Genomic DNA, 12,364 nt, shown 5'->3' with positions numbered 1-12,364 from the left:
TTGTTTATTGCAGATCTTCGTTCTAGCATTCGCCATCATCATGCTCAATACGGACCTGCACACACCGAACCTCAAGCCCGAAAGGCGAATGCGTGTCGAAGACTTCATAAAGAACCTTCGCGGCATCGATGACTGCCACGATATTGATCGTGATATGTTGGCTGGCGTCTATGAGCGTGTCAAAGCCAATGAATTCAAGCCTGGCAGTGATCATGTCACCCAAGTGATGAAAGTCCAAGCCACAATTGTCGGCAAGAAACCAAACTTGGCTTTGCCCCATCGTCGTTTGGTTTGCTATTGCCGCTTGTATGAAATTCCCGATGTTAATAAAAAGGAACGACCCGGCGTGCATCAGCGTGAGGTGTTCCTATTCAATGACCTGCTAGTGATTACAAAGATCTTCAGCAAAAAGAAGTCTTCTGTCACCTATACATTCCGGAATAGCTTCCCGTTGTGCGGAATGATAGTCACACTTTTGGATGTACCCAATTATCCGTATTGCATTCAGTTGTCGCAAAAAGTCGACGCCAAGATTCTGGTCACTTTCAATGCCCGCAACGAGCACGATCGCTGTAAATTTGCTGAAGACCTAAAAGAGTCCATTAGTGAAATGGACGAAATGGAGTCATTGCGCATAGAAGCCGAACTGGAACGACAGAAGTCATCACGAACTCGCCCAAATGGCAACTCGGAGAATCGCGATAGCGGAGTGGCCGATGTTGAAGTGTGTCCATGCCCATTCCAATCGCCGCAGGGCAGCGATTCGACAAATGGCAACCACGACACAGCGGCACAGCTTAAACGCAGCGCCCTCAGCAACAGTCTGCTGGATATGCACGAGCAATGTAAGTTAAGCGAGATGCACATGTCTTTTATGGCTTATTGATGATGAATTTGCTTCCTCCTTTAGTTGGTAACGAAAAGCCCCAAAGACGTGGCAGCGTGGGCTCCCTAGACAGCGGCATGTCCATATCCTTCCAATCGACCACTGCAAGCAGTGCTTCGCGTGAGAATGCAGCTGTTGTGGCTGCTGCTGCTAATGCCGCTGCAGCTAAAATGCGCTTTCCACAACAAGGCGGTGCACCAGTTATGGTACAACAACACCCCCAACAATATCCCGGTCATCACATGATGCAAGCCTATCATCACCATCCAGCCATGATGATCCCACATCCAGGCATGATTCATCCACATCAATTGCAGCCTCAACCTCAACCCCATCCACAACAACAGCAATTGCAAATGCAACAGCAACAGCAGCAGCAACAGCAACTTCCACTAACCGGACGCATTCCGGGCAGGGAGCGAAAGATGTCTCGGTCCGAAGAGAGTGGTCGATCTACAGAGGTTTAAGTAATAAAAATGTCAGGACATTTTTCTTATGCTCGTATATATTGTAAATTTTCTTTTGTTTATATTTTTTTGTTGAGTATTTTTCTATGATATATAATACGTAATTTAAGAAGACGAAACAATAATCATACAGAGAGAATAAAACCGAAAAAGTTTCTAGGATATGATCAAAAGGACACACACCAACTTATGTGTGTTTCTTTTGTTTTTGTAAAATAAATGGAAGAGAAAAGAAAAATTAAAAAGAAAAAAACTAAAACAAAATGTAAAACATATTTTAAGTTTCCTTTTTGTAAATTTTTGTTTTGTTGATCCTTTCTATTCTTTTGTCTACAATTTTATAATTATTATTTAACATTAATTATTATTATTTGTTTGTTTTGTTAACCTTGTATACTATGATGAATATAAATATATTATATAATGAATATATAAATACAAATTTCTATATATAGACATACCTATAAATATTTGACTTGAGCCATTCGGACTTATCCGCTAAGTAAAGAAAGAAAACAAAAACAAAATAAGTAACAAACATTATTAGGTATATATACAAAAAAATACACTAATTATAATAAAATAAAAATACACAATAATTATTATAATAATTATGGAGGAGATAATTTAAGTCATATAAATTGATTGATCATTATTATATATAAACTTATTATATAAAAACAAAAATTCAAAAATAATAAATCAAAAATACATAAAAATAAAAATCCTGTAACAGTGAACACTTGTTTTTTTTTTAAATTATTGTTTTTTGAAAAAAAAAACTATTTGTTTTTAAGTTTTTATTGTTTTTTGGTTTGGTTTTCAGTTTACAGTTTTGCAGATAAATAATATATAAGCGATTAAAAAGAATCTTTTTTGATTAAATATTACATTTTCTACATTAGTACGAATTGGTTGATCTGGTCGTTTTTATTTTCCTTGAACTCTTACGCGGTTAGGACTTGACATTACTAATGAGCCAAGATCATTCAACATACTACCTTTAAGAAAGAATTACACAGTGTTAGGCAAAACAAAAGCAACTTTAATTGTATCATTATTAAATAATTCAATTTTTGTATATTTTTGTTTTTCAATTTTAGGTAATTAAAAGCAACTTTTTTTAGTCTTACTTAACTATTGCTAGTATTTCTTTTAATCACTTCAGCAGCACATCTTCGAGGCATGGGGTTAATTAAATTGCTTATAATGCTGTTCGTTTGTTGATCTACAATTCCCCATAGATTTTCTATGGGGTTGAGATCTGGGGACTGTGCTGGAAATTGTAACACGTGAATCCAGTTTTCTTGAAATAACGTCTTTACCTATTGGACGTGTGCTTTCAGTCGTTGTCCTGCTGAACTATCCCTTTAGAGGCAACTGATCCTTAGCGTGTGCTGGAAATTGTAACACGTCAATCCAGTTTTCTTGAAACCACGTCTTTACCTATTGGACGTGTGCTTTCGGTTCAGCGTGTTCAGCATCATATTTTGCAAAATGTCGCGTAACATAAAACGATCCAATGTACCATTTATTTGGTGAATTGGTCCCAGTCTATGCCTTGAAAAAAATCACACACCATAACGTTACCTCCTTCGTATTTTACAGTAGCTTTGGTGTAACGTGGATTAAGTGCCTCTTTCGCAGATCTGCGAACACGACGAAAACTATCGAAATATTTGAAATTGAATTTAGATTCGTCCAAAAAGAGCACATTCTTCCATTTTGATGTGGCCAGTTGTTGTGGCCATGAGCAAATTTAAATCTCGCCAGCTTATTTTTAGTGGAAATAAAAGGATTTTTTACAGATTTAAGTCCACCATCAACAGCTAGTCTTCAAATTGTTCTCGCCCTTATGTTCAGCTCGAGTTAAGTTCGTATTTCTCTCGATGATATAAAAGGCACTTTTTCAATTGATTTTATTGCAGAATCTTAGCGTTTTGTTGTTTTTCTTGGTCTGCCACCTCTATGAACCGTTTGGAAGGACTTTTTGGATTTGTAAAATTGTATTAATCGGCAAAGCACTGAATTTGGAATGAAATATTTTGACCATAATTTAATTTGACTCATTCCACTATTATATTCTTTTATTATTTTTTTTCTTATTTCGTTAGAGTATTTGGTTCCAGTCATTTTACAAAAGTTAGCCAAGAACACGGATTAACTTGCTCGGGAAGTGAATAACACCTAATAAATGATTCAACTGCACTCGTTTGCCAACACTTTCAATATGAGCTGAGCATTGAATTTTGTAGTTAACGGACTAACTTCCCGCTAACTTAATAAGAGAAAGAGAGATAACAATAAAAAAATTATTTTTGTTTTGGCCAACAAAAAATTGGGTTAACTGTCCTACTTATGTCATGTTTAGTGAACCGTTATGAAAACTATTTTTTCTTGTGGTCTATTTAGATGTAAATACATAATGTATTCACTTTTAGAAAAAAATTAACATGATTTATTTAAGTTATTAATTTTTGAATGACATAAAGATGGACGTATTTTTAGCTAATGTTTTGGCCAACACTGTATCCATTTTGTCTCACAGGTATGATATTGGTATGTACAGCAAAATGCCTTTAAACTTACATATGTTAGAGTTTATAAAGTGATGAAACTGATTGACGATTTATTGCCCAAAACGGGGTATTAACAAATCCATAAACCATAGAAAAAGTCCGAAAGTTTATTGGAATGTCCAAGAATGTACTTAGCTTTCCCCCAATTTGACAACATAAATCAAAGATGAGGAAATATTGGTAACATTGGGCAGGTTCAGCAAACATAATGGTCGTCTTCATTCTTTGAACGTAAATTTTGATCAAGCCAACTTGTTAGTTTTTCAAGCGTCATGAATTTCAAATTCAGAGCTTTACTTCACAAATCTCTACTTTAAGTTCATAGTACAAAAAGTACCAACACACTCCTCAGGCAAGCTACAAGTCCACCACGATTTGTACTTTGTATTGTAAAGAAATATTAGTTATTTCTTTTCCAAATTGACAAGGAAGCCTTTTACAGAAAGCATTAAATAAAGTTTTGCAGAAAATAAATTAATCATAGAGTAATAATGTTCAGCGTTCGGTTGAATGAAAAAACATTATCAACTGTCATTTTGATAGAAGTAGACTTGACTTGATAGTTAGGGAGATTTTTCTTGACTTTGACTAACTTTCCAGTCAACTTTCCATTAAAGTTGTCATAATTGAAAGGTAATATTTTGGCAGCTGGCCAATCAGATACTAGAAACTTGCCTAACTTTCAAGTCCCTTATGTCTTCTGAGCCTGCCCATTCCAATAGATTACTCCTCAAAATTGCGCTTTATTGTAGTTCACCAAATTTAATTTTAGATTCGCCGTCATTCGACTTTGTTTCCTATTTTAAAATAATAAATCAACCAAGATTCTTGGAAATTAATTTTATTGGTTTCAATTTGGAAAAATAATAATTTGAAAGGTGTTTTGTACAGGTTTGACGGTAGGAAGTAAGTTTGGTATAAAATCCTTAAACTTTCACACCTTCAAAGGTCACCGTTTGAACATTTGCAAAAATTCAGAATTTAAGACCTTGATATATTTTTTTATGAGTTAGAAAAAAAACTAAAAACAAACAACAATTGAATTGAAAATAAGACTTTAATAAAAATGAACTAATAAATAATAAAAATATAGTAAATAAAAAAAAACATTAATAGATAAACAAAAAATACAAATTTATTTTTTTATTGCTTCGACACTATTTAAACAAAAGAAAACAAAATGAATTTACAAATAAAACATTTAGATTTCACTGTAAATAACAAAACACATTTGTTATAATATTTAAGATTTCAAAATATTTAAATTTATCAATAAAACAAATATATTACAATACAGACAAAAAAAATATAAAAACAAGTTCTTCAATAAACATCTCGATGTGTTTTAAATTTCAATTTAAAAAAAAATAATTTTTTCGATAGATATTTAAACAACAAAAAATGATGATAAAACAAAACAAAAAAACAATAAACCATAACTTATCGACTATTAAGTAAGTTTTTGTGTTTTTTGCTGTTCGCATTAGAATTTCATGGTAATAAATATTCTAGATATATATTTCATTAATTAATTATAAAAAAAATAAAAACAATAAAATTAAAAATGAAAAATGAGAATGAGTGATAACGTATGCATTTTTTTGTTTATCTCTCAGTTTGTTGTTAAATTTAAGTTTACCCGATTGAGTGTTATTTTATATGTGTAAATATAAATAATGATGATTTAGAGAAGCGAAATACAAAAAATGTTATTAAAGTCAGTCATTTTATTATAAAAATCATACTAACTATTTGAAAAAAAAATAAAACAAAACAAAAATCAACAAGAACAACAACAAAAATTAAATTATAAAAATATAAATGAGAAATAAAAATGATACAATATACACATCGTTTGTGAGCCAAAAATTGATTTTATTTATTTTTATCACCATTAACAAAATCTGCAAGCTTGAGGACCACGTTAGTGAATTAGAGAATAAATTAAACTTTTCTATACTGGCGCTTAACAACTCCAAAATAAACTAAATTGAAATAACAGGTGGTTTTCAATCTGGCAATACTTTTTTCAGAATTAAGGTTTTTGACAGCTGTCACTGGATTTATTCTCTATTTGTTTGTCGATTTCATAATGAATAGACTTATCACCCAACAATAATAGTCTTACCCCTTGAACAGAATGAGATGCAGCTGTAGCTAAAAAAATCGCTGTAGTATAAGCTGTCAATAAAAACGCTCACTAATGTAGCAAAGGTCGCCCACAATGGTGTAGCGCAGGAAATTTATTCGGGCATGTTCAAATGCATTGAACGTTCCAAAAAAAAAGTGAAAAGCCAAAGAATGAAATGGGTTTCCCCCTTCTGTCATCTCAAATGTAGCTTGTAGCGCCGCCAAAAGTTAAAGTTGAGTCAACTTGCGCTGCAGCTAAAGCTACAGCTTCTCATTGTGTCGATGTATAGTATTTTCGTATCTTTTAACTTTGACACCATTCTGTTCAGCCAGTTAACCGAAAGTAAGCTAATGTCAAAACCGAACGAAAATTTATCAGAAGTTATCGCCAAAACAAAAAGTAACCAAAATGGATTCAAGTAACTTAAGAAAGTTTGACATTTGCTTAAGCTCGAGTCATTTAAATGGCTCTTGCGTAGTTGCGCGAAAGTTAGCGAAATTTAACGAAACTGAGCAGAACGTCTATTATTGTTAGTGACATATGAGGCTGCGTATTGGTTCGTTCCCTTAAGCTGGCTTAAGCTCGGTTAAGTCTATTATAGTTGGGCCTGTACTCCTGAACAACTTCTGCAAATCTTGCAAATTTATAGTCAAAATAATGAATTGATTCGCCATTCGTCCAATATTCGCTCAACAAAATCGTCCAGTAATGTCGATTATTCGGCCTCCGAGATCGTGCGATTTAACACTGAACTAGTTTTTTGTATGTGTTATAAGAAGTCGCTTGCCTACACAAACAAGCCGGAAACGGTTGACGCCTTGAAGTTACACGATTGAACAGCACGTTCAAATGATAAAACTTATTTATCAAAATGAGTGTTTGTTAAGGCAAACGTTGCGCGCATTGCGACCATTCTACGGTAGACGTGGTGGCCCTTCACAGTCGACTCTTCTACGTTTGGTGGCCAAATTTAAGACGGCAGAAAAACCCGAGGCACTCTATTCATCGCCGTGCACAAGAACTTGGCCTTTTGCAGACTTCAACTTGACGAATTTTTGCGTAGAGACTTGGGCCTGCACCCGTACAAGATCCAAATGACCCAGGAGCTCAAAGTTCATGACCATAGACAACGTCGTTTGTTCGCTGACTGGGCTTAGAATCGTTTGGAAGAGGACCCCAATTTTGGCCGCAAAATCATGTTTAGTGGCGAGGCGTATTTTTGGATGAATGGCTGTGTTAACAAGCAAAATTGCCGTATATGGGACTACAGCAACCCACGCGCGGTTCACCAGGTGATAATGCATCCTCAAAAAGTTACCTTTTGGTGTGGATCTTAGGCCGGTGGCGTAATTGGTTCGTACTTGGTTTATAACTAGTTTTTTTTAATTGAAAACCCCTTTACTTAAACATTTACGTGAGTCTAAAGATTGGAGAATGGGGCAGAATACTTTATTTTTATAAAGCTTAAGTGTAAACTTGCAGTAAGAGTAGGAAACAACAACAAAAGCTTTCAGGATTTTAAAAAAAATTAAAACTACTAATCGAAAGAAACAAAAAGTCATCGTTTGGCAAAATAACGGAAAAGAAGTTATAAAAAAAAATTAATGTTCATATTCTCTGCCATCTCTCGAGAAAATTGTCTCCCAATGAGTCTATCAATTTTATTGTTTTTCAATGTCTTGCAAAGCCGTGTAAACATTTGTCAGCTGATTTTCTACAAAAAAAATTTTCTGTACTTGATAGAAAATTGACAACTGTAATCTAATTGGATGCTTTTGGAAGACTTTTAACAGTTTAGCTAAAGAGAAGGTTAAGGCAACATAAGGGACTTCATTTGCTGTCCACTGCTTTCTTTGAACGTTAATTTTGACCAAGGCAATGAGTTAGTTTTTCAAGTGTCATACATTCTAAACTCAGAACTTTACTTCCTCACCTTTACTAACAAAAGCTTTATTGTCTAAAGGAACTCGTCAGGCAAGCTTCAAGTCCATCACGACTTGTATTTTGCATTTTAAGGAAATATAAATATTACGTATTCCTTTTCCAATTTCACAGTTTGACTCTTACACAGAAAATAAATAAATCAAAGATTGATAAAGTTCACCTTTCAGTCGAATGAAAAAACATGACCAACTATCACTCTGATTTGACTTAATTGTTCCTTGACTGACTTCCGAGACAACTTTCCAATAAAGTTCCCGTAATTGGAAGGCAATTCTTTGACAGCTGGAAAATCAGATACTAGAAACTTGCCTTAGTTTCAAGTCCCTTATGTCGCTTGAACCTGCCCAATTTAACCAGTTTTCTATCAACCATGTAAACATCAGATTTTATCTGTCAAAAGTGACATTAAGAAAATTAGCAGCTAACCGTCGGACATTTTTCTTATTGCTTAATTCATTATTGTTTCATTTTTTTTAATATTTTATATTTTTTTAATTGATTTTTAAAACCTGTCGTTTTAATTTCTAAAATAAATGTTCATAATTTCTATAACCTGAAAATTGTCTTCCAATAAGTCTACTAACTTTTTTTATTTTTAAAAGTCTTATAACAGTGTAAACAGACAATTATTAATTGGGAGATACAAAATTGTCAGCCGATTTTCTACCAAAAGTTAAAGATAAAGTTCACCTTTCAGTTGAATGAAAAAACATGTTCAACTGTCACTCTGACTTGACTTAATAGTTTCTTGACTGACTTCCGAGACAACTTTCCAATAAAGTTGCATTAATTGAAAGGCAATTTTTTGACAGCTGGACAATCAGATACTAGAAACTTGGCTTACTCTCAAGGCCCTTATGTCACCTGAACCTGCCGAATTTAACCAATTTTCTATCAACCACGTAAACATTGGATTCTATTTGTCAAAAGTGACATTAAGAAAATTGGCAGCCAACCGTCGGCCATTTTTATTGCTTACTTCATTATCGTTTCACTTTTTTTAATATTTTATATTTTTTAATATTTTCTTTTTAAGACCTGTTGTTTTTATTTCTAAAATGAATGATCATAATTTCTATAATCTGAAAATTGTCTACCAACTTTTTTTGTTTTCTAAAGAAAAATAGAAAATTGGCAATTGTCACCTAATTGGATACTATTGAAAGACTTTTGTAAGTTCGGCCAATATGGGAAGATCTTCCAATATAGTATACTTAGCTTAACGTAAACTTTATTATTCTGGAGTAAAAGTAGCACTTTAAACCGAATTAAAATAATAGGCATTCGTTTTAGACGTTAGGTTTTCAATGGGCAGATTCAGACGACACATGACGACACATGAGGGACTTGTGAAAGGAAGGTAAGTTTCTAGTATCTGGAAAGTTGGCTGGAAAGTTAATCAAACAAAATCTCCTTAAGTCATGTCTACTAATGTCAAAATAACAGTTGATCTTGTTTTTTCATTCAACTGAAAGCTGAACTTTATTATTATCTGATTTATTTATTTTAGTGCGCAACCCCATTCAAATTTTTGCGTAAAATTCGTAATTTAATCCTTCCAATACAACATTGAACTCTGGTTGCCTGGAGAGTTTTTTTTACAGACAACAATGACTTTTGTGGTTTTTGTAAGAACAACTGAAGGTAGAGGTTAGTGAAGTTGAATGCCAAATTTGAAATTATTGACATCTTAAAAACTTTGTTATTCCTTTGGTCTTAGTACATATACGTTCAAAAGATGAAGTACTGTAAATGAAGTCCCTTTTAATATCTGAACCTGCTTATTTTTTCTTAGATTTTTTTTCAAAATTTGTGACAGATAAATGCAATTTTTTCTCTCCAAAAAAATTGAACCATCAAAGTTCGCAGAGTCAGCTTTGTATATAACATAGAGGAAATATATTATCTAGAGTCCCGACTTAATGGGTTTGCTCTCTTTCGGCCTACAAGCTAAATTGGGAGGATTTTGTCCATAAGGATAAGCATGTGTTAGTGGTCCCGTGCATTTCTTATGGGACCAAGCCATTATGAATGTAGTTGTTATGGAATTTGTGCCCACATTGCTCGACCGCGGGGGAAAAAACTATGAGGTGAACTCAGACGTTCAAAAAAGAAATCCGTTGAATTCAAAAATTGAAAAATGAATGCAATATTTTTAGAAAAATGAATTTTACAACTTCTTTTTAGTGAAAACTGTGCTAAAAATAATATTTGAATGCTTTTGGCAAACAAATTCTATGATTTGTATGAAAATTTTAGCTAAAAACAGAATAAATCATGCCGAAAGTATAGGCGCACCCCAAAACTGCAATGCGAACGTGGCCCAATTTGAGTTGTACCCAGTTTTGACAGACCAACAGCGGAGTAAGTATTTTGACAATTCTACGAAAATGTAAACAAACCAAAATTCAGTATCAATAAAACAAATGAAGGTAAAACAAAATATTAATTTATTGAAATAAAAATATATATTGAATTTAATTTAATCCTCAGATAAAGAAGAAACCAAGGATTACGTTGCAACAAGAAAAGTGGAAGTGGAAGCCCCGCGTAGGAAGCCAGCAACGCCGACATATTTATTGTGGAGTGAATAGGTACAAATTGAAGGTAAATGTGTTCATATTAATTTTTAACTCAAATTATATGAATATTGTTTTGTTTTGTTTTTTAGTAAAAAATTACACTGCTCAACAAGACTGGCGATCAAATCGCTCTATTCTGATGGCTTATATCCTCATTGTTAATCCTGTAGGAATGAGAAGGGCCGATTACAGCGAAGGGATCGAAGTCGCAGAAGTCTGAAAAGCTTCGCTTTGCAACCTATCTGACATGCTTCATTTGACGAGATGGATATACAAGTCGAGAGTTGTTATAAAGTTGAGGAATCTCTTTACTTGGTGGTCATTCATAGCCAAGCCAAATACAAATTGAATTAATTGCAGCGTGTGATAGCAGTAACACATTCACGTAATGTGTCACCATCTTTGCAATGCAAAGCACTTCTTTCAGCCAGCTACGGATAGCCGAAAGATCGCAATGAATGCAAGTCCTTCCTCATCATGTGAACAATAGTTAATTTAATCTACAGTCAGTTTACAGTCATTTGAATATCTTCCTTTTATATATTTCCTCTATGGTATATAAAATGTACAGTATTATCTTGGAGGTATTTTTTTACGTTCGCCGTAGCCTCCAGATGAAATTAGAAGTTTTGTAGACAAAAGTTAGGGCCTGGTCAAACTGAACGGGGTCTGGTGGGGCGTGAAACAATTTTGCCCGTCGCGTTCCCTGTCTTCTATTGAATTATACGTTGTTGTTCACACAGAACAAAACAGAAGAAAAATATGGAACTTGACGATCAAGTTGAAGTTATAGATTTTTAAAAAGAACATCGCGGTCAAATGTATAAACAGAAAAAAAAAAGGGTAAGGTTGCTGATTTTTTACAGCTTACTGTTCACAAAAAATTATTTCACAAATAGAATTTTTTGAATTCGTATGCTGAATAATTTTAGGTAGATAGGGTATGCGGTTACCGTTTTGTCAATTTTTTACGTGTAAAGAAACGGCTGATCCAAATGATGTCAAAAAATGAAACCAAGAATTCATCATATATATATGGGTATCTGACAGAACAGCTGGTTGGATTTGAAGGAACTTGAAAACTGATTTAAATATGTGATTTAAAAAATCAGAAGGAAATTCGTGCTGCGGTAATGGAAAGTCGCACCTAATGTTTATCTGCTTTTTGTGGACATCTGAAATTTGTTTTTATTTTTTGCAAGATATTTAATTAATTTAGTATCCAACTTGTTCAATAATGTCTCTGAAAATTCACCTATCCAGGATACCATATCCAGCACGAGATTTGAACGCAACCACTCTTACAAAACTTTGACAATGACAAGTTTGAAAAGAATGACGTGTATGTAAATGAACGTGACTTTTAAGATTAATAGCAACTAACAAATATAAAGAAATAAAATAAGGAGATGATTATTTTAATAATAATAATTGGGTGACGCAACAGTCCGTTGAGAAATAGGGCCTAGTGACTTACAACTCTCAACCATTCCTGTGTGCGAGTTATGTTGTCAGAGATTTAAGGGACCTGCAGTTTATCTGCCGAATCCCAACGGCTAATTTGAGAAAGCACTTTTTCATGACAAGAACTACTCTTGGAGGATTTGTCAATTCCTCGCAAGCGGCAGTAACCGTGAAGAAAACTAGGTGGCACCATATACAAGTTAGAAGTTAAAAAAAGGACACATAATAATGGATCATGTGAATTCAAATGAGATTAAAATGTATATGAAAAATAACAGTTTTCTAGTGCAAACAGAAATTCAAAAAAAAGA

At 33.6% G+C, this 12,364-nt stretch overlaps 1 protein-coding gene across 7 annotated transcripts in view; it reads left to right on the top strand.

The window, feature by feature from the left end:
- The window catches only part of LOC129954253 (IQ motif and SEC7 domain-containing protein 1), a 467,024-nt gene extending 464,931 nt beyond the window's left edge, over window positions 1-2,093 (top strand). For all 7 annotated transcript variants that reach the window (XM_056068037.1, XM_056068036.1, XM_056068041.1 and 4 more), the window contains 2 exons: window positions 14-845; window positions 911-2,093. In XM_056068037.1, the coding sequence (XP_055924012.1) occupies window positions 14-845; window positions 911-1,353 (1,275 nt within the window). In that variant the 3' untranslated portion in view covers window positions 1,354-2,093. The remainder of the gene's footprint in view (window positions 1-13; window positions 846-910) is intronic.
- Window positions 2,094-12,364: the final 10,271 nt, after the last annotated feature.

Source organism: Eupeodes corollae, chromosome 1 (genome assembly GCF_945859685.1).
Source record: "Eupeodes corollae chromosome 1, idEupCoro1.1, whole genome shotgun sequence".
Lineage (NCBI taxonomy): Eukaryota > Metazoa > Arthropoda > Insecta > Diptera > Syrphidae > Eupeodes > Eupeodes corollae.
The sequence above is the reverse complement of the archived record's forward strand: the minus strand, read 5'-3'. Positions and strand labels throughout refer to the sequence as shown.